At 36.7% G+C, this 25,744-nt stretch overlaps 2 protein-coding genes across 2 annotated transcripts in view; one reads left to right on the forward strand and one right to left on the reverse strand.

Moving 5' to 3' along the window:
• The window catches only part of Nup37 (nucleoporin 37), a 49,564-nt gene extending 41,333 nt beyond the window's left edge, over positions 1-8,231 (reverse strand). Inside the window, exon 1 of the mRNA XM_040755128.1 lies at positions 8,192-8,231. The gene's annotated coding sequence lies outside the window, so the exon portion shown is untranslated. The remainder of the gene's footprint in view (positions 1-8,191) is intronic.
• LOC101830314 (PARP1 binding protein) overlaps positions 1-25,744 on the forward strand; it is a 53,152-nt gene that overhangs the window by 11,361 nt on the left and 16,047 nt on the right. The window contains exons 3-6 of the mRNA XM_040754316.1: positions 6,324-6,554; positions 10,377-10,481; positions 14,809-14,979; positions 16,287-16,441. Of these exons, the coding sequence (XP_040610250.1) occupies positions 6,324-6,554; positions 10,377-10,481; positions 14,809-14,979; positions 16,287-16,441 (662 nt within the window). The remainder of the gene's footprint in view (positions 1-6,323; positions 6,555-10,376; positions 10,482-14,808; positions 14,980-16,286; positions 16,442-25,744) is intronic.

The raw sequence follows: 25,744 nt of genomic DNA on the forward strand, positions 1-25,744 counted from the left end.
CTCCTGGAGTTATGCTCAGGAAGCTGTCTCCTGTACCAATTTGTTCAAGGGTACCACACACTTTCTCTTCTAACAGGTTGAGTGTGGCTGGATTTATGTTGAGGTCTTTGATCTATTTGGATTTAAGTTTTGTGCATGGTGATAGACATGGATCTATCTGCAGTCTTCTGCATGCCAGTCTCCAGTTATGCCAGCACCATTTGTTGAAGATGCTTTCTTTTTTCCATTGTATAATTTTAGCTTCTTTGTCAAAGATGAGGTATTCATACATGTATAGATTAATGTAGGGGTGTTCAATTTGATTTCATTGGTCTATCTGTCTATTTTTGTGCCAATACCAAGCTGTTTTCAGGACTATAGCTCTGTAATAGAGCTTGAAGTCAGGGATGGTGATGCCTCCAGACGTTGCCTTGTTGAACAGGGTTGTTTTGGCTATCCTGGGTCTTTTGTTTTTCCATATAAAGTTGAGAATTGTTCTTTCAAGGTCTGTGAAGAATTGTGCTGGGATTTTGATAGGGATTGTATTAAGTCTGTATATTGCTTTCGGTAAGATTGCCATTTTTACTATGTTTATCCTACCTATCCAAGCACATGGGAGATCTTTCCACTTTCTGGTATCTTCTTTAATTTCTTTCTTTAAAGACTCAAAGTTCTTGCTATACAGGTCTTTCACCTGTTTGGTTAGCGTCACCCCAAGGTATTTTTTGTTGTTTGTGGTTATTGTAAAGGGCGATGTTTCTCTGATGGCAAATCTTTTTATTGCTGCTTTAATCTTCTTGTTTGCTATAGGTCTATTTAAATTTGCTTATCTGAAAAAAATTTTGCTTATCTCATCTTTGCTTAATTTGATGGGTAATCAGTTTTTTTTAAAGATTTTCTAGACTGCATAATATAAATCTTTAAGGTATGTTCAATGACCCATTGGTATCTGTTGTAACATTTCCTTTTTTATCTCTAAATTTATCAATATGGTTCTTCTCTTTTTGTTAGTTTGGCTAAGAGTTTGTAAATATTGTTTCTCTTTAAAAAGAACCAGAACTTTGTTTCATTGATTCTATCTATGCTTTTAAAAAGTTTTCTTTTCATTAGTTTCTGCTCTGCTTGTAGTCATTCCTATTTATTGATTTTGGGTTTGGACTGTTCCTATTTTCTCAAGTTCCTCACATGCACTTTCACTTATTTTGGTATTTTAGTATAGGTAGCTATAGCTATATAGTTCCCTCTTAGGATTGACTTCATTGTATCCCATGGTTTTTGGTACGCTCTGTTTTCTTTTTCTTTCTTTCTTTCTTTTTTCTGAGACAGGGTTTCTCTGTATTGTTTTGGAGTCTGCCCTGGAACTTGCTCAGTAGACCAGGCTTGGTCTCGAACTCACAGAGATCCACCTGCCTCTGCCTCCTGAGTGCTGGGATTAAAGGTGTGCGCCACCACCGCCCGGCGGTACGCTCTATGCTGTATTTTCATTCACATTCATTTTTAGGATCTGCAGTAACCTATTCATCATCTAATTGTGTTCACTACTTCTGAGATTTGTATTATCTGTAGTTTTTTTTTTTTGATGTAGATTTCCTCTTTTATTTCTCTGTGGTCAGATAGAATACAAAAGTTATTTCAGTGTTCCTATATTTGCTGAAATTTGCTTTGTGTCCCATTATATGACTGAGTTTAGAAAAAGTTTTGTGTGCTGCTGGGAGGAATGTATATTCTGCAGTATTTGGATGGAATATTCTATACTCAGATGTTTACTTTGGTCAGGTAACTTGTCTATTGAGGAGCATAGGGCATTGGAGTATTCCACTATTATTTGGGGGGTTAAGCTCTGTCTTTATATACAGTAGTACTTGTTTTATGAAATTGAATGTATATATGTTTGGTGCTTATAATTCAAAATATTTAAGGAACATTCACATTGCTTTCCTATAATGGGTATACTAATTTACATACTCATTTAAAATATAGCTGGGCATTGGTGGCGCATGCCTTTAGTCCCAGCACTCGGGAGGCAGAGCCAGGCGGGTCTCTGTGAGTTCCAGGACAGCCTCCAAAACAATACAGAGAAACCCTTTCTCGAAAAACAAAACAAACAACAAACAAAAAAATGTAGCCGTTCTTCTTTCTCCACATATTCAATATTTCTCACCTTTCCTGTCTTTAAATGAGTAAAGAAATATTTAAAAACTATGTAAAATACCTTGCAGATAATATGCAAACAATAAACATACAAAAAAGATGTTGAACATTGTATGACTTTAGAGAATTAAAGATTATCAGAATGACCAAAATATAAAAGACTGACATCAAATGCTGGAGTGGATGTCTGTCTAAGGCTCAGGAAGCGTAGCAGCGGAAAAGGAGGAGAGACTGTAAGAGGCAAAGGCACAGATTTTCCTGGGAAATTGTCTGCTAGAAATGTCAGAAGTTATATCTCTGAAATCTTACCACCATGACTGTGTAAACATGGCCCTAACAAGGACAATACCAATAGCTATGTTAATGTGGAATGGACAGAGGTCACTAGGGCCTTCACAAAATGGTCAATCCTGAAAAGACATAGTTATTCAGACTGAATAGGTTGTATAGGAACATACACACACACCGCTCTTAAGAACATTTACAAAGACCATCATTTTGAAAGAAATTGACGGGAGGATTACATTTGGAGGGGGCAAAGGAAGGGGGAAATGAACACATTTCATGTTTTTTTTTTTACAGCATTTCTAAAAGATGTGAGATGAAATCTCATTGTTTTAACTGGCAATTCATTGATTAGTTATTCAGGGCAGTTTTTCATTTTCAATTCCCAATGTGGGATGATAGGCAGAGCTAATTGCCCAGCTTTACCTGGTACCTTTATTCCAATTCGGGTCCTTTTGCATAGCAAAAGCTTCAAACACTGCCCCATCTCTGCGTTGAGGACCTTTGATTTCATGCTATGGCATTTTGACTTCATTGGGGAGCAGTTACTGTTTGGCCTTCTCTTTAGAAATGGTTTCACAGTTCGAATCTGTCTGGCAATTATTCTATAATAGGATGTTTGTCACTTTATAAAAGGTGAAAGCATGTTACTTATGTTTCATTGCATGAAACAAAGATTTAATAACTTCATACGAAGCAATTATTAGAGTATTTATGGTAAACAGTTAGATTTGAAGATCACCTAACAAATAAGAATCAACATGTTTAACCGTTATACATTTATCTATAACCACGTCAAGAATTATTTTACCTTGAAAGGGGAAAGAGACAAAAATAGATGTACAATCTTATTTTGTAATCAGAGAAACAGAGTTGGGGGTATCTTACATAACCAAGTTTACAGAATTAATTAACCAATGCTCTTTTTTTCTAATAGTTCCAATTGAAGTTAAATTAATTAAATTTTTAAATTTTATTTAAAAGTAGAGCCATCATAAATTAATTTTGATATATAACCAGAGTGCAACTGCCTTAAAATATGTAATTTCACTAGATAGTGTCCTCTAGGTATGACAGGGAAACTGTACCCAGAAGTCTCAACATTATGGTTGCTTGAATGTGACTTGCATAATTACAACACGGACATGCCAAAGTGGGTGAGGGGAAATACAAAAGTCTCTTCCCTAGATGAAGAGCTTCAGGCAGTCAATGGCATTTAAGAGAGGGATAATTAATTTTCTTCAGGAGTGAGTTTCTGCATAGCTTGTCCTATACCAAGTGGTTATCCCTGAATACATTTACATTCAAACAATGCTAAATGGACTTATTGGGTTGTGTATACATATGTATGCTATCTTAGGCCTTCTGTTGCTTCGATGAAAACACCATGATCAAAAAGCAAGTTGGGGAGGAAAGAGTTTACTTGGCTTACACTTCCATATTGCTGTTTCTTACTGAAGGGAGTCAGGACAGGAACTTACACAGGGTGGGAACCTGGAAGCAGGAGTTGATGCAGACGCCATGGAGGAATGCTGTTTACTGGCTTGATTCCTATGGCTTACTCAGCCTGCTTTCTTATAGAATCCAGGACCAGCAACCCAGGTAAAGAACCATCCACAACTGGGTAGACCCTCCCCCACCAATCACTAATTAAGGAAATGCCCCTCAGCTGGATTTTATAGAGGCATTTTCTCAAGTGAGGCTCCTTCAGATAACTGCAGTTTGCATGTCAAGCTGACATAAGACTAACCAGCATGTATGTATATGTAAAAATAATAAAGATGAGATCATGAATTTGGGGATGCACAGGAGGAATTGGGGCAGGGAAAGGGGCAGGAATAATGTATATGTAGTATTTTTATATGAAATTCTGAAAAAGAAGTGTAATTCTTACACTTCTCACTTTGCTCTTATAAAATATAACTCATGTCCATAAGAGAATTAAAGAACTGATCATTTTGAACTTGCATCTTACATTGGTCAGCTGGCATGTGTTTCCATAACAAGCAAACATTTTCTGATTTGATCATAGAATATTCTGCCATGATAGGCACCTAATGAAAACTGATATCTGGAATGCCTTTTTATTTGGCTTTAAACCATGTTTTTACAATCCCAGTATGAACACTTTTAATCTAATATTGTATAAAGTCATGAGCTTACATAATTTTTCTTTAACTATCTCTAGTCAACAGAATGAAAATAAGTTGTATGTTTACTTTAGGGAAGAAATATTAATTTTTTTCTAAGTATAAAGGATTGTCATATTAAAACAATTCTAGAAAATTTTGAGAAAAATGAATTTAGTGTTGAAACTCATTAAATTTGTTTTTTTATCATTTAACCTTCAAGGAATTAGGAAGTATTAAAATACCTAATATTTGATATGGTGCTGGGAAATTATCTGGTTTATAAAGTTTGAGAGCTAATGGTAGCGATCATTGAGCTAGCTTCCTATATTACAGTTGACTTAAATATTCATGACATAACAGGTCTCTATCCTAAGACAATAGGGATGAATAACTTATTGTCTCAGTATTGGTAAGTAAAGACACTTTAAACATGTTCTAAATCTGGATCTCAAATAACATATATGACTGCTATCATAAAAAATACAAAGATGCAGATTTTTAATAATTCAAAAATATATAAAATGTATGTTTTATATATATTGATTTCTTTGTTTTATTCTTGATTAAATAAGATTCAGTTCCAGAGAATAACAGTTGCTATTTAATTACCTATCCATCTTTAAAAGCAACTATGATAAAAGTTTTAGTGTTAGCAGAAACTGGAAGAAACTTAACCATGGAAGGCAGCACATATTACATTTCACAGACCCACATATGGATACTCAAATATATTCGCTATTCATGCTGAATTGAAAATGAGAAGTTAGGGTTTTTTAATGAGTTAAGGCTGGTGTTTTTTGGAAGTCGCCATTATTAATATCTTACATGTTATGTGGGAGAAAATGCATTGAATAATAAGCAAACCTTTAACATGTCCACTGAAAATTTATCATGTGACTACCCAGGGAGATACTTTAAGGACAGCTTTTATTCTTAGATAAATATTGACCTGCAACCTGTTGATGATGGTATTGGGTCTCTTATCAATTACATGCTCATGTAGTTTGATTACAGTCTTTTGGTTTCTTTCAGAAAAAAGCAGAATCCAAAAAGTAAAAGAATAAATTTGGCTGTTTATGGCATCTGAGTACTCATAGAAAGAATCATAACTAGGTTTTTAGCCTATTTTATTGTCTTTAGGACCAGGAAAGAAACAAAAATCTTTGCAGGCCCTGAGTTTTGCACTGATACTTTTCTTCCTTTCTAATAACAAAATAGAAGTCATAAGAACACTATGACTGAATTTTAAAGCCAGTACATAGAGTATATTTTGTTATGTGGGAATTCATCATGGCATTGGGAATATAAAGTAAAAAATTAAAAAGACTTTAGACAAGTACAGTTTATCGTGCACTCATCTTTTTCCTTTGAGTAAAAGATACAGTGGAATTGAGAGATCAAACACTGATTATACATTTATGAAATTTTTATTTTATTTTTGTTTTGTTTTGTCTTTCAAGACAGGATTTCTCTGTTCTGTCCTGCAGCTTGCTCTGTACACTAAGCTAGTTTTGAAGCCAGAGATTCTCTTGCCTCTGCCTCCCAAGTGTTGGGAATAAAGGTGTGCCTCACCATGCCCAACCCTATTTACCAATTTTCTTTTATATGCAAACTTGCATACTTGTCTATATTTTATTAAATTATTATAAATTTTATGTTTACTATAAAACATGCTATTTTTATTTCTCATATCAATTACAAGCTACTAAAAATGGACATCCAAATATATTAAGCACTGAAATTTGTCATCCCCCCTTTTTTTTGCATCTCTTTCAGCACAATGGAGAATTTACAGTCTCTCTCAGTGATGTCTTACTGACATGGAAATACTTCTTACATGAAAAACTGAACTTGCCCACTGAAAGTGTGAAAGTGGTTGACCACTATGAAGACATTAGGAAAACATATGATGATTTCTTGAAGAATAGTAATATGCTAGATCTGATTGATGTTTATGAGAAATGTAGCAACTTGACATCTGATTGTGAGAATAACATAATATCGCCTGTAAGTATTTTAAAAATAATTTTACTTTAATCAAATTAAAGTTCAGCTTAATTTTATTTTAAACTATACATAGAGTTACTAGTCTTAAAAATATAGTGGAGGGTAGACACTATAGTCTTTGTTTTAGTAATATGTACTAGGTAGAAGTAAAAGATATAATAAGTTGATTCTTTTCTTTTTAAATCATGTTAAAATGTAAAGGCTAGTTTTTACTTGGAAGAAATGTTTTTGATGAGTTTTTTTGGGCTTGTGATATTGCTACATTTTCCTTAATAGATAAAAATTTGGCAAAGAAAAAAGTTCTAAATGCCAGGTTTATTTTGAGTTAGATTAAAATTTGATTGTCTACAACTTTTTCCTTCTTTGTTTATTTGGTGTGTATTGTATAAAATGATTGTTATAGTTCTTTTACGTGATTTAATGGGTTCTTAGATAGACATGCCATATATTAATATCTATGAGATAATAGACTTCATTGTATGTGTATTTATTTTTAATAGAGTATAAGTTTAAAAGCTAGTGTCCTTTAGTTTTGTTTGTATTAGAATTGACAAACTATTTTTGAATCTGTTTGTATATGTGCATGTTTTACTTTTGAGTGTTGAAAATATTTTAATATTTTCTGTGTGCCAATAAAGTAATAAGTAAATGTTGATAATGACTGAATAACTACAGCTGCGCATAGAAGGAATTATTTACTATAGTTTGTGAGATACTAAGCTCTTTTCATATGGTGGTTGGGAATAGTATTTAAGTTCATTATAATGGAAATCTCTACTATAACAATGTATGTAGAGATTCATATGGTGGTTGGGAATAGTATTTAAGTTCATTATAATGGAAATCTCTACTATAACAATGTATGTAGAGAAAGCAAAATTTCATTCACTCCCGTACAAAGTGGCCAGCTGTTTAAGTTTCGTGTTATGGCAGTGCCCATTGCAGGAGGCAGTAGGGCTGGAGAATGTCACTCTTCTTTTAGGGGAGAACAGCTCCTTTGCTTCAGTCCAACTGCTTAAAGCTTAGTTGAGGGAGTGAGAGCATGGTCTTTTTCAGAGTAGTAACATGCCAGGGCGACAGCAAACATGCTGTCGGGAAGCAGAACAGCTGCGGACACACATCCACATGTGTTCTTTTGTGTCCATGTGCAACGCCTTTGGATTCTAACTGGAGTATCCAGGGTTTGGGACAGATTTGTTGTCATGAACTTAGAGTATGTGGACCACAGTGTCAGAGAGCTGTGGCCAGCAGAAGTGTAGGCACAGAGATCCGTGGACCCTCTGGGCAAGATCAAAGTGATTTCTGTGGGCAGGCAGGGTTCTCTGTCTCTAGCAGTAGTTCTAGTCAATCCCTGTTGGTAAGGCTTGAGGGTACTTTCTCCTACGGGTGTGAGAGGAGCACAGAGACCTACATTACTTGTGGAAATGCCATGTTGGAGAGAGTCCTAAAGAGCCAACCAAAAGAATCAACAATCCGGTCGAGGATTACCATCTACCAGAGAAGGATGAGTCCACTGGCAGCACATTCACAGCTAAAGAGAGCTGCTGTAGGGAATAACACCACCTTGAAAACAGAAACATCAAGTGCTCAAAGAAATTCAAGGATAACATGTAAACGCAAGACTTGCTAGATCTTACCTAACAAAGAAAACACACTTGCTGGGGGCACCATGTGAGTGACGTGGGCATGATAGGACGTTAGCAGGTACCAGCGCAAGCACGAGCACCAACTGCCCAGGCTACACGGAGGGTACGTACCCTCGGTGCGGCTTCCTACCTTCAACTCCGGGTGGAAGGGCTTGATTTTTCCTGATGAAGCCACGCTTAAAAAGACAACGCAGGAGTCCCGAGGAAGCTATGCTTAGCTGTAGCCAGAGACCTGCAAGAGATGCACGGAATCTTTCTGAAAAGTGTGTGGAAGGTGGACTCCTGATGTCTCCATGCCTTTCCCAGGACATCCCCATCCACACGACAGAGGCCAACGCCACAGCTGCCTCTAAGGAAAGAAAGCCGATTTCCAGGGCTTCCAAGCGGTTAAGGCCCTACCAGCATCTCTCTCTTGCTGCCGATGAACCCTCTGTGTTAGCCCCATTGACCCAACATCCTCGGCAGAAGCGACAGTTCCTTGCAGCCGTGTTTGGAAACTCAGCATTGCTCAAAACCCGCAGCCAGAGGCGAGACGCTACGAAGCTGGCAGCTACCATGGAGCGGGTGAGGCAGTGGGAAAGTCGCCTGCTTCAGAACCTCGAGGAAGCCACGCAGCACCACCTAACTGTTGAAACTGAGACTAAGAAACCAGTGAGCCAGGAGCTTCAGTTTAATATAGAAGAGCAGCCAGAGGCCCCCTCCGAGGTCCCCACGGGGCACAGACATTTGTTGTTTTAGACACACGGCCACTAAATATAAAGCTGGCATTATTATAAAAGTTTATACCACTCACTTTATCCAAAAACGCTTGTTCTTTTCTTATAAAACTGCTAAGTACCCTAACCTGGCAGCCTATCCTTTCTCTGATGCGTTACTCCACCCCTTCTTCAGGTGTAGGGGCAGGAGTGCTGGTTCTTCTCCAAGATGCAGGGGAAAGCTTGTTGCTAGAGGACCCTCAGAAAGCATCCCAGTTACTCAGAGAAACTGAAAGCTGAGTTGGAAGAACAGCACCCCCTGGATGCCAAGGGCATACGGAGTGAGGGCTTTCTAAGGGGCAGGTGAAGGTTATTTTTAAGCTTCAGGTTGGGCAGAAAGTATTTCCTCCGGTTTGTATCAGAATTAGAGGTATTTTTTGAAGGGTTACCAACCTTCAGAAAACAGAAAATCTACCATAAATGGAATAGATGCAGGCTGACAACTGCAGTTATTGGGGGTAGTTCAACGTTTCGTCGACTCTTGTTCTGTGTGTGGTAGGAATTTACTGTGTAAGATGTTTCTGCGTTTCCTCCTGCTGGCTCATTTTTTCCTTATATTATTAAGAGGTTATAAAATTACGAGTTATAAAAATGGCAGAAGTAAAAAAATTAAATAAATGAATAAAGAGAAAAATGATAGAAATCTGTTAACTTTTCAAATAAAATGTGAAAATATAAACACAAAAACTTGTATAAGGCAAATACTTCCAAGTAATTCCTTCTAATTTTTATGAAAAATGAGCTGTTTTCATGACAACGCAGAGAAAAATATGAGGAAAGATTTCACAATACAGAAGGCATATTGACACAAAATTTAGTATCCTAACACACAGTAAATTTGAAGAACTTAATAGAACTATAGGTCTTGACATGAAGATGCTAGTAGTCCCAGAAGGGGACCTGAGTGTATAACTAAATAATAATGTATATGTCATAATAAATAATACTGTTAGCCCAAGAGAAGTCAAAGAGTAGTGATAGAAGTTCCAGGGTATATTGATGAGAAAAGATACATACATAGATATAAGCTGTTAAAATTCCTGGACTCTTAAATACTACACAATTCCTTAGTGATAACTTATTATTGAATTGTAATTTAGGTATGCTTGTTATTTAGTAAAAGATTAAATAGAATGTCTCTTCCCAGCCATTGTAACTGTTTATCATTCAATTTAAAAGGATTTGTGAGAATGTGTAAAAGCATGTAGAAGAAAATACTATGCTTATTTATAATTGTCCACAAATGTCAAGCAATGCTTTTACTGGAGCATCTGTGACACTTAATGTGCAGAATTTCACATAACATAATATTCTGTTTCCTATACCTTTTTTTCTTTTTTAAAGTCTCTCTGTGTATCTCCCATCATTTATTTATTTATTTTGGTTTCCTACACCTTTATTATACCATGTATTGTTTACAGAGCCAACTACGGGACTTTCTGTCTGGCACACAGTGTGCGGTAAATGATGACACTAACCCTCACATGCCAGTGTCCCCAGTGAAATGCATCCGGGAAGATGAACAGGTACTGATAGAGTTGTCAGTCAATGGAAGTAGGAGGTCACCCCATCAGATCATGGATCTGTTGGTTCCCTGGGGTTATCATGGTTTTTTTCTTTCTTTCTTCCAAACTTTAAAGTAGTTTAAATAAAGATGAATTTGCAAAGGTTAATACATTGGGACTGGAGAAAGTGCCATTTTAATATGAACCTTTATGGTTTGTGCCAAAATAACCAACTGGTACTGAGCAAACATAGGCAGCATCCAAAGTGCCAGAGATATGGTCGGACTGTTTTCTCTTTGAAACTTTCTATCAAGTAAAATTCACATCTGCTGTTACAGATGATTGGTTCTTGAGAGGATATGTTCCATAACTGATAATGTTCTTATGGCTGTGTGTATTATACATACTACTCAAAATTAGTACCATGTGCTGGTTTGTCCTAATGATGTTTACCTTTAGGTGAATATTATGATAGGTACCTATTGCCTCAAACCATGTGCTGTGTTTATAAATGCTCCTATGTTTAATAGAATCACCATTGATCCGAGGAGGTTTAAGGATGTTGGCAAAATTAGTTCAGTTTTGTTGAATGTGTTTTTTAAATCCTACTTTCATGGCCAGCTACTCCACTAAAGTTAGAACATTTGGCCAATTCCCCTCTGAAGTTGTCAGGAAAGGTTGCTGAGAGAGGCTCTTGTGAAGTCTGTAGTTAAGCAGCTTGCACCTTAAAGAACATAGTCCTTTGCTGTTCCCTGCTAAACGCTCATTCACTTCCTGTTTTCTTCCTTCTGTGTTTTCCTTTTTCTGTCTTATTTAAGGTTTACCCAAGTCCTGTGCCATATGTATGCCTCAAATTCTTGTGGGTGCACTTCCTGTAAATGAAGGAATACAGGTCTAATTTCTCCATGTGTTCCTAGAATAGTTACGTGTCTCTGTTGATTATGTTAGTCTTTGAGGATTCCCTAATTTTCTTTTCCCTTTGTCTACTTAGTATTCTGTTGTTCTTTAACTTCACCCTATGTTTGTTGTTTCTCTAATAAAAAGTTGTAAGTTAAGATTTAGGGTTAAAATCTAATAAGGAATACTTTGTGACTGATATGAAATATTTCATTTTGTGTCACATTAGGAAACAGAAGTTAATGCTGTCCTGAACTGGCAGATTTCTCCAGCCTAAAAATTAGTTTCCACTTTGCAATCATCACCAAAGACCCATGAGAAGGTCCTTTGGCTTTACAGTAGCCATCTTGTCTCCCAGCAACCTTTTACCCAGTGGAGTTCTTAATGCATACAGCGATGATCCTTGCTTGAATCAACTGGTTTCTTGTCAGCCGAGTTTTTGATTTGTGATGTCTTCATTAATCATCTTTAGTCATCCAAAGCTTATCTTGTCTATAGGATAAATACAGTTCTCTAAAATTGTGACGGTCATTGCTCTTGCTTAAATTTCTCTACCAGTTTAAGAGTTGGTGCGATAGAGTTATATTAGAGGTAAACTAGATATATACTTTTTCTCTTTGTCTTTGTTTATTCAGTGCTTTAAAATTTCCTATACTTTAATACTAAAATTAAGGAAGCCCCATTAAGGTAGCTCCAGTATCTTTTTTCCATATGCCCTATAAGACTTTTTGAGTGTTTTCTCATTTCTGCTATAAGAAAATCCCAGACCTACCATCAATGTTCCTGTCCAGAATACCAGGTTCTTTTTAGTGATTTTATTACTGTTCTCTCTTGCTTAATATGAATTTTTTGTATACATTTTTCCCTTTGCTATTTGTTCTTGTCCTAAATTTTTACAAAATGCTAATTAAAATTTTCTTAATGAGTATATTCCTGTATATCAAATGGAAACAGAGTGTTCTCTTACAGGTCTTATCTTTGATATTTCTCTTAAGAACTATGTGTGTATGTATGTGTCTGTGTGTGTCTGCCCATGCATGTTATGTGTCACACATGCCTGTGGATATCAGAGAAGAGCTTCTAGGAGTTGGCTCTCTTCTACCAGTATGAGTGACCTGAGGATCAAATTCAGGCTTGATGGTAAGAAGTATACCTACCTCAATAGCCCAGTGTCTCTCTTCTCTTTTAAGTCCTCTGTAACAAGGGCACAGTAATTGTTGTCATGCTCTTTCAAAAAAGAGGAATGTCTTGTATGTGAAGATGTAAGCTCTTATCATTTTTACTTAAAGATATAAACCAGTATCCAAAAAGAATAGCTGTAACAAAGGATTATAATATTCAGAAAGTTATGGGATTTCACTGTATCCATATGGTTTCTTTATTTAGAAAACACTTGAGAGTGACTTGAGGTGTAGCTAAATGCTTAACCTATACCTGGCCCTACTTTGAGATCCTGGACTGGATCCCAAGCGCATGTGCGTGCACACACACACACACACACACACACACACACACACACACACACACACACTAAAGGCAGTTTCTTTCTTGAGTTTTATTTTCTTTTTCTATGTTGTTCCAAGCTGAGCTATATTTCACTTACTCTATTTTCTTTAATCATGATATTTCAGGCAAAACATAGGCAGTCATTAACAGCATGCAGCTTTCAACCTTTTCGTGTGAAAAAGATAGTTTGCATAAAGTCCTGTGAAGGCTTTAACAGGCAGCTGAGCGAGGGCCAGGTGTTAAACTTACTGGTTCTCAGACTGACCCTGACTTTCAGGTGAATGAAAACGACAGAACAACTGTTTTGAAGATGTCAGAATGGAGGAAGACCTGCTGTCCTGAGTAGGAACACCAGGTTTAGGGAACCAGGCCCTAATGGATCTCTGCTTTTAAGGATGTCTTGTTGATAGGGAAGGGAGAAGAAGACATAAGAATGAACATGCTCACATCATAAGGATCCTGTGACAAGTGAGAGTCAAGAGGAAGTCTCAGCTCTAGCAGGAAGGGGATGCCGTTCTGCATATCAATCAGCTTTGGCAACATTCTGTTAGGAACACATGCTCCCTCTGCCACACAGTGAAGTGTACTCGTGCATAGCATAAAACAAAATGTGACAAAACAGTAGAACAGATGTAAAAAGTACCTTTTCATACTGTTCAGCCACCAAAATAGAGTTATCAGAAGTGAACACACTTGACTTGGCATCTCCAGAACCCTCAGCGGACCATGCCTTCTCTGTTTCGCCTGTCCATGTTCTGTTCCCAACCTTGTTGACATCTTCTTCCCTCTCTTTGGGGTTCTTTGTCTCCTTTCTAGGGACCTTTTTAGGCTTGTGCCTGACTTACCAGGTGTTTTTAGAAATCAGCAAATGTAAAATTCTAAAGTGGAGATGCAGTCTTGCAGAGGCATAGTCTGATTATCAGATACTAATGGAGCATCAAAATCTTCTCATGGAACTGTAAGATTAAGAAATACTTTTTATTTTCTTATTTTACCCTATTCCTCCCTTCCCCCCTTTAAGAATTCTGAGGTAACAAAGTGGAATATACGATATTCCCTTGCCAGGCCATTAAGGAACTAAAAAAACTATCAGTATATTAGTCATTAGTCATTATACACAAGCATTTATGTGTTAGCAAGGAAATCAAGTCAGTTTATTTTTCATTTAAAAACCAAATTTCAAATTAAGTTTGGATATTTGCATCTCAGAATTAAAGGAGGGTAAAATGGCGTGAAGTGGTCAAGAAGTTAAAATTGTTCTGCTCCCAGCAACAGCCAGTACTTTGTGATATGGATAGAATTGGTGTATTAAGCAGACAGAATAGTACTCTCATTTTTGGTGCATTTTTAAAGCTTTAGTCTTATAGATTTTTTTTTCAATTTACATTCTTGCTTCTGGATGTCACAACTGTATTTATGGACTGCATTTCCAAGGAGCCTTCTAGAAACTAACTTGCACATACAAGAGCATAGAAACCATAACTGCTATGTTATTTGACCATAATGAGAGGGATACAGGTCCAGCTGCAGGCAGAGTTTACAGAAGCCCTCCATCTGTGAGGGCTTCAAGATACTTTCCCCAGTGTTTGCTCAGCAGCATGGATCGGAGAAATGGGAACGTGTGTGTGTGTATGTGTGTATATATGCTTTGATCAAATCTACTATCCCTTCTCATCAAATTCCTTCCCTATCCCCATCCCTACTTTTCCTTTCCAACTTTATATGTTTTATACAATCACCATGCTTAGCATATTACTGTTTTTAAGTTCATTTCTGTAAGACAGAATATGTTGGTGATCCAACTTGTTTCCAATTAAATTGGCTGTTCTTTTTTCCTAAAGAATGGGTTGCAGTATTGTGCTTACATGATTCTATGTATTTTTCATGCATATAGAAAAGAGGTTGAGAACAACTGAAGTAAAGAAAACAATATTTTATTGTACAGATGCGGCTATTGGCAAAGAAAATTTTCATTTCATATTTGGGTCTGCTAGTGAATTCCAAGAATGACCTGGCTCTGGCTCATGTTCTCAACATCCCTGATCGAGGACTGGGGAGAGAGGCCTTCACCGACTTGAAGCACGCTGCTCGAGAGAAGCAACTGTCAATGCTTTTGGTATGGATGCTTACATTTTCAGGGTTGTTTATTACTCCCTGAGCAGTGCACTTTAGTGTAGATTTCTTATAATTATCATGAAACAATTTTTAAGTCGTTAATCTGTGTTTTAGCTCTGTGTTTGAAAAACCATTGCTTTTTATTTTTTCCTGTCTTCCAAGTTTAGGAAGGGAGAATTTCTCTTAAGCAGTATTTTCTACATAAATATATTCTATAGACTCTTAACCCAATAAATAAATGTACAATTTTCCTCTTCTTTCCTCCTTCCTCCTTTCTTTTTGTTTCTTTGCTATGTGGCCTAAGTTGTCCATCGATTCTTAATCTTCTGGCCTCAGATTCACAAGTGCTGAGGGTTATAAACATGTATCACTGTACCTCTTCTTGAATAAGTGTTTCCCAGGGCAAAATCTTCAGACTTGGTATATATGCTGCTTGTTTACACAATGTTTATCTGCATATCAAGAGCTGTGAGTCCTTCAATAAAGTATCGTTCTTTTTTTTTTTTGTTTGTTTGTTTTTTGTTTTTTGTTTTTTGTTTTACGAGACAGGGTTTCTCTGTATTGTTTTGGAGGTTGTCGGTCCAGCCCGGCCTCGAACTCACAGAGATCTGCCTGCCTCTGCCTCCTGAATGCTGGGATTAAAGGCGTGCACCACCACCGCCCGGCTGGCAAAGTATCATTCTTATGTCTTATAAACAGTAAGCCTTGTTACTTCTGTTGTTCCTCAAACTATTACCATGGAACTTTCCTACAAAGTATTGATATTCCATATGTGCCTGCCTTGAGATAGTTTCGGAGATATTGCTTTTAGAACCTGTTATCTTTTTGATAAGATGTTCTTGAGTACAGATGTCAAACATGTATCTTTATCAGTGTAAAGACATGCCTTTAATTGCTTATCCTGGAATGTGAAAGCTTGTTGGAATTTAGTGATTATCTAGTACAAACCTTATTGGTAGCAAAATTAAAGGAAAGGTTTGGACCCATTTATTATAGAGCAGTAGCCAATTATCCACATATATGAAACTATATTCATAAACAGATGTGTGTGGTCAGTGGTCTGCTCCTAAGACTGCAACTGTACTTTTTCATCCTTGCTCTTCACCTGTAGCTAGTTGCCGTTGGTTTCACCCTGTCTGTCTAGCACGACATCCACATGGCACTTAATACTGTGACATGATCCATAAAATGTGCTTCAATGTGCCTGTATACCTAGGATTATGTAAATGTACCCAGGTTCATTAACTGTATTGTAGTTTAACCTTCAAAACCATTGAAAGTTACTAAGTCATTCATTTTCCTTCACAGATGGCCACATCATTTATTAGGACGTTAGAGCTTGGAGGGAAAGGATATGCACCATCACCATCAGATCCCTTAAGGGCACATACAAAAGGACTGTCTGATTTCATCAATTTCATTGACAAGTTAGATGAAATTCTTGGAGAGATACCAAATCCAAGGTAATAATTTATAAATTATAAATATTTATGTTAATCTATCTTTAAAAGTTTACAGAATTAGAGGTAGGAATGAAGATGATATTGAAATCACCAAGTAACCAAGCAAAACATAGGTAAATAAATAAAATATCAAAATGAATAAATCATAACTATATACCCTTCCTCTCTAAATTTCTGCCTTTCTACTTTTTAATTTTTTTTGTGTGTGTGTGTGGAAACCAAAAGTTGTGTTCAAACTAAGTTTGTTTAGTGAAGATGGTTATTATTTTCTATATGAAAGAGGCAGAGTTTTCAGAACTGGAATTTACCAAGTAATTTTTAAAAGTATTTTACTTAGCAATAAAGGAAACCAATACGTAGAATGAGGAGGAAAATTGAAAAGATACTAAATTTCATATTATGGTTTTACTATTTTTTATTTTCTTATATCTACAAATCTTTGGTTTATCTAGGATTTGTTTTATGTAATATTAGAGACAAACATTCTTTTTAAATCTGACAGACATCCATTACTAGTACAGCTATGTTAGATGTTTGGTTTACAGTAGGGGACTGGGCTAGACTATACCTATTAGCAATTGTGGAGTGCTATCATTTTGATTGGTGAGTCATAATATTGTTCAAACATAAAGTAGCTGAACATTTGTTTTTTGCATTGAACATTGTACTAAACTCTTTTGTGTAGATTATCACTTGATCAGTCTAAAGCCTCATATGGTAGATAACATTACTATCCTCAGTTTAGAGATGAAGAGATTGAAGCTTGGGGATCAAGTGATTTACCCCGGATTACATTGTCATGAAGTAGTATAGCTTGTACTTGAATTATTTCAGTCCCTGATAGACATTTGTAGCAGGCTTTCTCCAACTGGCAGCAAGCTCCCAAATCAAGACATGGAGACTTATTGTCAGTTATGAATGCTCGGCTTTATCTTATGCTTGTTGTACTAGCTGTCACAATTTAGATTAACCTGTTTCTCTTGATTTACATTTTGTCTTATCAATTTTTACCTTTCTTCTTTATGTCCTACTTCTTGTCTATCTGGTGGCAGCTGCTTGGCTGGCCATCCCTGGGCATCTCCCTCTCTTTCTCTGTCATTCTCTCCTCTCTTTCTCTTCTTTCTCGAGCCAAGATTCCTCCTCCTACTAATGCTCTCTTCCTGCCAGCCCGCCTGTCCCTCTACTGCTGTTGGCCATTCAGCTTTTTATTAGACCAATCAGGTGCCTTAAGCAGGCAAGGTGAAACAACAACACATCTTTACATAGTTAAACAAATGCAGAAAAAACAAATGTAACACACCTTTACATAGTTAAGTAATATTCCACAGCAGACATTCTTTTACTCATTCTGAGGAACTTTTTTCCAATATTCAAATTCCATATTTATTTGTTTATTTACTAAATGAATATGGATGGGGTGGGGCACATGTGTGTCATGACATGGGTACAGATGTTTAGAGGACACTCTGCAAGAGTTGGCTCTATACTATGTGTTTTCCAGAGATTGAACTCAGGTTGCCAGCTTTGACAGCAAGCACCTTTACTCATTGAGCCATCTTGCCAGCCCCAAATTCCATATTTTTTAGGGATTTTGTTCTGACTTGTATTGTGTCTTAAATGGATATCTGTTACATAAGAGCAGGAAGGTGGATGATTGCATCTGCACTCATGAAGCAGAATGTAAAAAGAAAGTAAGGCCATAGTATAAAGCTTAAGACCCGCCACAGCGAACCATGTCCCCAGAACGGTTTCGCAGCCTTTCCAATTAGCTCTACCAGGTGGGAATCAAATGTTTAAATGTGAGCCTAAGAGAGATATTTCCTATTTAAAACTCCTACTTTTTTCTTTATTTTGCTTCCTATTTATTATTCATCAATTAGTTATCAAGCTTGGCAAGTTCTGTGTTAATATTGATCCACCTACCAAGTCACCCTTTGCCCATGGAGATATTCCTTCTGCAGAGTCTGCGTCATCATTTACCCCATGACTTTGCTTGCTAGCCTGCTTCAGAGTGGTGACTAGCATCTTCATTAGCACATTGTGAATTTTCTTTCCTTCACCTTGTTCCCTGGACCTCGTGACTTTACTTTTTATTGGTAAGCTCTTCTTCACTCAGATAGTTTTCTTCTTGAAAGCAAACACATGGACAAGGGAAATGGCTCATCAGGTAAGGGCACTTGCTGTGAAAACCTAATGACTAAGTTCAGTTCCTGCAACTTAAGAGTAGAAGGGGAGAATCAACTCCTGAGAGCTATCCTCTGTCTGCCTCATGAGTGACATGCATGCTATGCCCCCCCCATAAGAATAAAAGACTAAGTAAAAGCAAACAGGTAACACTATATTCTCACTTTTGACTTTATATGGTCTTACCATATTTTATCTTTCTAAGGTTATTAGTCATATTTAACTTCAGTTGGGTGTGATGGCTCACACCTGTTTCAAGCACTTGGGACGTTGAGACAAGAAACTTGCCTTGAGTTCAAGGCAATCCAGGACTCCAATGTGAGACCTTCCCTCAAGTAGGAAAAAATGCAAGAAGAAAAGAATTTAACATTTTTATCTGCTTTCTAGGAGTTTTTGGTTAGTTTTGTTTTAGCCTGTATTCTTAGAAGGTTTGGTGATTCCAACCCATTTTTCCTTGTTTAAAAGTGAGGTCCTGTAAAACCAATGAGCAGGTTTGTGTAGTCGGCTTAGTTATAGCATGGTGATCAGTTGGCCCTTTTGTTAGAGACTTAACTGCAGATGTCAGATAACTGTACATCATTTTTTTGTGCTTTCTAAAATTACCCACAGACCCATACTTTAGTCTTTGAAAGCCAAAGCCCAATCTGTGATGGGCATGTTGACATTGAGCTCACAGTTGATTGTGTACAATTTTATTCCCTTTCTTTTTAGTCCTTGCTGCCCCTGGGTCTGGGTCCTCCCTGGTTTATTCTTCTGAGTGATCCTGCTTTCCATGCTCTGGTGGAAGAGGCACACTAGTTTAACCGCTGAGAACGAGACAGGGAAACTAGTGGTGGAAGTCTTCCGTGTACACATGTCAAGTTTTCAACATCCTTGGTTGAAAACAGCCCCTCCTACAGGGTCTGCAGTTTCTGAGGGTGTTACCAGTGCTCCTTTATTCTCTCCTAAGAGTGACTTTCATTTGTCTTTCTTTTGTTCTGGGTAGTGAGTGCTCGTCTATCTGCTCTCTGTCTTTCCATATTTTGTTGGAATGTCTATATTACCTGTATTGTCTTTTAGTTTCTTTTCCTGCATGGATTAAAAAAAATCTGGTTTGCTCTTTTTTGACTTCAGTAAGGTTTGGGGTGAAAGCTAAGATAAATGTATACATCCAGACCAATGAATGAATCTGTTAAAATTTTGGTGGACTAGATAGTTGGGAAAATTGACTAAATGGTTAGAAATACAATTATTTTATAGGCACCCAGGATAAGAGAATACAATTCTTAAAGAATATATTTTTTCAACTTTGCAGACATTTATTTGAAGTATTCAGTTTGGTCATAATGAATACTTATCTATCTTATGGGAAATAATAAGGAAGCCAATATCTAAATAGTATCTTCAAGTGGGAGTCTAACTAGTTCACTTAAACAATTTTTTCTTTTTGTTTTTAAACAGTCAGTATATTTTTATTTTGTAATTCAAAGCAGTAAAAACTATTAAAAGCTAAAAACATACCTTATTTTTACAGTATTAGATGGAAGAGATACCGTGGGTTGACCTGGTTTGTGGGAGCTTGTGTCAGGAAAATGTTAATCAAAAGGTTAAGCTTGCTGAGAGCCAGATGTGAGATATGGATAACCTATCTATGCCTTTTGTCTTTAATTTTATACTTTTCCTTGACTTGGACTTTAGCCATAGTCTATAAAGACAGTAAGAAAAAACCAACAAACTATGTTTTCTGTTCAGTTCTTCATCCTTTTGCACAGATTCATGAGAAATTAGTATTCTTTTTTTTCTCCTTCTGTCTTTGCAGTCTTGATGTACATTTCTTCATAGGGAGTAAATATTATTAATATTCTTCATGAATGTGCTAGCCAGAGCAGTCTCCAGCACAGAGTCGTGTATAATTTGCTTGTTTTCTCTTGAGCGGTTCACACTATTCTTTTTCCCTATTCTTCTGTCAATGGTCCTCTGTGACCCTGCATTTATTACCATCTGGAATGTTTTGACTCCTTATATTTGAATACTTATTAGAACTTCTTGTAACTTCTGTGATGTCAATCTCTCATTTTCTACCTCTTGAACTTTATATGTGTAAATTCTTACAAATCTGTTACACGGTTAAACCCAACTTACGTGCCAAATGAATTTCCAAGACACATGTTCAGGCATCTCTAAGATGGTGCCTCAAAGTAGTTCAAATTTAACATACACCAAAAATTAATTTCATCTTCCTCTGAAAAACTTGCCACCTGCATGCCACCTGAGTGGATTCACCCTTCTCCCTCCAGTTATCCAAGTCTTAAGTGTCTGTAAGTCCTTTTTCCTCTGTCGCTGCCTTAGCTTACTTAAAAATGTTTTCCTGTTTTCTCTTGTCTCTATTCTTGTAACTGCGACCTTCTTTCTGGTTTTTGCTGTCCTTGTGAGTTGTTCATTCTGTTCTAATCCTGAGTTCTCTGTTTACTTACTGATGCCGCTTGATCTTCCTGCAGTGGCTTTGGATAGTACCATAATTAAAAACCTTCAGTGAGCCCATACTGGGCATAGGATACAGTCTCAGGATTCTTGGCTGATGTGCACAATTGGATATAATCTAACTCCTACCTTTCACTTGTGTTTCTTTATCTTGTTTCTCTACCTTACAACTTAAGAAATAAAGACAAGCCAGGTGTTGGTGGTGCACACCTTTAATCCCAGCACTCGGGAGGCAGAGGCAGGCAGATCTCTGTGAGTTCAAGGCCAGCCTGGTCTACAGAGCTACAGAGTGAGTTCTAGGACAGCCTCCAAAACAATACAGAGAAACCCTGTCTTGAAAAACCAAAAAAAAAAAAAGGGGGGGGGGTGGGAGAAAAAGAAATAAACACATATATCTTCTTGCACAAGCTTATCCTATAAAGGATGAATTATAATAACTTTTGGGTCTAAGGAATAATGAAACTAGGTAGATAGGAAAGAAGGGGGAAAAATGAGGACATCCTGACACTCAGTATACTCTGCCAGCTTTTCATGAGGCCATCTTAGTGAAGCTGGCTGCACTTCTGCACTTAGCCAGTAGGTGCCACCATAAAATGCATGCTATACTTTTACCTGGAAAATATCTTGGAAGCTTCAGCTTATATAAATTAGTTAGGTTCTATTGTTGAGAATTTCAAAATGCTTTTTAGTATATACCTATGTTATATATTGGACTAAGTATATGGCTACAACATATTAATTTGGCTAGAAATTATCTGTCCAGTGTATTGTTAATTTTCTTTGTTTGAAAATACCTCAGAAGTGTTATGTACTTTTACTCAGATTTAATTTTTAAATATATTAAAGCAAATAGTTATTAAATTCTTGAATATATAATGGAAAAGCTGTATACATTAGTAAAATGAAGAGTAATCAATTACATGAAAATAGTTGCATATTATTGCTTAGTAGTCTCTTCCAATCATTTAATTTTTAATTGTGCTTTTCATTACTGGTCCCATTGTAGTTTCTGCCCAGGGACTTGAATACGTTGAAGTTAGAAGCAACAGTTTAGTTCTCTTATCCAAATAAATTCTCCTTTAATGTTTATCTAAGTTAACAGAAAATGCATCCTTTGGGAATAACTCACTCGTCCTTCCACTTTTCTATTCAATCTCTCTGTATGCTTTAGTATCTTTCTGCTTCCCCAAAGCTGTTATTTGCCTTTAAAAAAAAACATTGCATAGCACGGGTGGCCTGGAGCTTCTAAGAGTAACAGCTTGAATTAAGCTACAGTATTGCCCACTAGATGGAAGTGTAATGGTTGGCTTTAGTAGGAAATATATAAATTAATCATAGTGGCAGTGTTTAGAATGTTTGCTGTTGCCCAGTGTTAACCTTGGCGAGTAGTTGAAGCATAAGTCTTATAAACCTTTTCCTAGTACAGTTCTGGCAATGAATTATACCATCTTGAGAATTCAGTAAATGATAATCTTTTCCTAATATTATTCGAAATTTTTTCTTTTTATAATTTGCAATGAAAAAATTCTTCAAATTTTATTATCCTTTGAATGTCTACCAAAAATGTTTTTGATAGTTTATTTGTAGCTTTAATAAATTTATGTAACTGACCTATCTACTTCAGTAAAAGGATACATTTAAAAGCCACTTGAAAGATCATTTTTAGTAAAAAAGGATTTTTATCAGGCTGGTAACCTAACCCAATATTACCTTCATTGGCAGAGCTCCTATGAACTGTAGCTACTATGCTAAAATTCCCCTATTAGTATGTACACTATCAGTTAGAGGGCTACTTAACATGGGGTAGAATGAGGGCTCATGTAGGCATAACATGCATAGCATTTCACAAGTGTGAGAACAAGTATAGTCTGTTAGGAGAAAACCAACCAGAATTGGAATTACATGAACATTATTGACAGAACTCCAGCACTTGTTACTATAAGACATTTAGTTTAAAATGTTGGTACAATGTATAAAATAGCGATATTGGTATACATAGCGTATTCTATAGCTGTCAGTGTTTTTGATACTTCTTCTTAATAGCCCTTAATCAAACACTATGATCAACCCATACTAGTTTCATTCCAAAAAGATCAATATACAATTGTCAGTTCTATTACTTTAATAGCTAACCACCAAGCCATTAACATATATAAGCGTGCATCATCAAAAGACAAATAAATTGCTGTTCCTTTATGCATAGTAGTAGCAGGTTGTCACTACCAGAAGTGTTACTCACATCACTGAAAGTCAGCCATGACTTTCATATTCATTCTGAGTGAAAGATGGAATGACTTAAGAACATAGATAATGTATTGTAAACAATCTTTTACAAACTAATGAAACTTTATAGAATTTATTACCAGAGGAATTCCTAGAAAAAGAAGAAAGTGCCACATGCTAATTATGGATTTATTTGGGCTACATTTCATCCAATGTGTCTGTTCTTTTAGTAGAAGTATACGTTTCAAGTAAAAGCTGAAAAGAAGATTCTTATATAAAAGGTATTCCTAGAATCAACCTAGATTCTGGTCATGGAAGCAGAACAGACAGATTTCCTGGAATGACCTTTTCATTGACAAAATTAATAATGCTGGATAACATTTTAAGTGCATTTTAATGCTTTGACTAGGTAGGCAAATGTAATGAAAATACAGGGGAAGAAGAAGCTGGAGAGACAAGTCCAAATGGAGCAAGCCCAGTAGAGGTCTTAGTGAACACGATTCTGTCCTCTCTTTGTGTAGATTCTAGTCTGTGGGAGGGAAGGGTGAGTATATGTGTGGTTGGCTTATGGACACGTGTGTAGAAACCAGACATCAACCCCCTTGGGCACTGTCCACACTGTATTTTGAGACCAGGTTTGCTGGCATCTGTCTGTGGTTATGTGCCCCAGGGCTCTGCCTGTCTCTCCTTCCCAGGTCTGTGATCACTGGTTCATGACATTGCATCCATCTTTTTCTGTGTACACTGGGGATCATATTCAGGTGTTCATGTTTGTGTGGTATTTTACCCATGAACAATCTCTCCAACCCACAAATTCTCTTTGTATCGCCACTAACGTCTATGGGATAGCTCAAACTGCAGGTCTCATTTGAAAACATAATCACCCTGTAGGGATGATCCTTTAGCATAAAGCTGAACTAAGACCAAGGACTGTAAGCTTAGAAAAGGGTTCTTATGAAAACCTAGCCAACTTGCAGGGCAGAGGCAGGCAGATTTCTGTGAGTTCAAGGCTAGCCTGCTCTACAAAGTTCCAGTACACTTAGGGCTGTCACACAGAGAAACCCTGTCTCAAAAAACAAACAAAAAACCCCTAAAACATAGTTAACTGTAAAATGTATTAGCATTCAATTTCAGGTTCAGATGAGAGTTCTTGCTATCATCATTTCTTTTCAGCACAGAATTTGATGGCCAATTGCAATCAGTAAGGCAAGAAAAGTAAATGGTAGATAAGATAATTAAAAGAAGTAAAACCATTTGGTTGTGATATTATTAATTAGTATAAAATTCAAATATTCCAGAAGCAGTAGAGTTTAAATATTAAATATTAAAATAAGCAGTAATTGATGGGAGATGTCATTCTGCAAATCTATCTCTCTTATTGGTTGTTGAGTAAAGCACTTTTGGCTAATAGGGAAGCAAGATAGGTGGGACTAGGAGTCAAGGAGGATTCCTGGAAAGAGAGTTAGAGACAGACACCATGTTAGACCACCAGAGTAAGAGGTCCAGACCCTTTTCTCAGGTAAGAGAAATACTTAGATTAACAATTATGGGTTAAATACTTAAGTCAGAGATAGCCAGTAAGAAACCAAGCAAATGGCCAATAGTTTTATAGTTAATATAGTGTCCTGTGTGTTATTTGGGGGTTCAGACAGTGCAGCAGGGCCCAGGCGACTGGCAAGGAAGATTACACTCTACAAGTAATGTTTGAGTTCTGTATATCATGAATCAATTCAAAACAATTTTATGTCTATAGTACCACTCTATAGGAAAAATTTTAGAAAAAAATTCCCAAATTAAAAAGTCAAAAGACTAAATCTACTAAAAGTCATAACAACTCCCTCCCTCCTGAGATTTGTATGAAGTGTGGAACTCTGTCTGCTCTCTGTCACGTTTCTGCTAGCTCAGTACTTGACCCCCAGAGGCAGCACTACAGAAGCAGTTGCCTTCAGGGAAAGGGCACCTGTCCTGCTCACTTGCCACTCAGCTTTCCACACCAACTCCTGTTAGCTCTCTTCAGAGGGAAAGATTGGGGATAGTTTGCCAAGCTCAGTGAGACATTTACTTAAAGTATAGACCATGATAATGCAAATGCAATCCCCTAAGTACTATTATATTGCAAATAGTGCTATGAATAGCAACTGTGAATTGCATTTTCTACTATTAAACTTTGGAGTACCTACTTTTAGGACTGTGATTAGAGGCACTCACAATGTACAACATTTAGCATACCATCACAGACTTTCTTACAAATCCAGGATGTGTTCCAAAGTCTTGGTAATATTTATCTTTATATTATGCAGGCTTCAAGGGGTTACTCCTGTGAGACCTAAAGTCCTTAAGAGATTGTCAGAACCAAAAACCAAAGCCAACCAAACAAAAGCCCACAGCATAGGGCCTATAGTTCCATGTGTGTAGCATGCTTCCTTAGTAAGGAAC

The sequence above is a fragment of the Mesocricetus auratus genome, unplaced genomic scaffold, assembly GCF_017639785.1.
Source record: "Mesocricetus auratus isolate SY011 unplaced genomic scaffold, BCM_Maur_2.0 Super-Scaffold_100011, whole genome shotgun sequence".
Taxonomy (NCBI): Eukaryota; Metazoa; Chordata; class Mammalia; order Rodentia; family Cricetidae; genus Mesocricetus; species Mesocricetus auratus.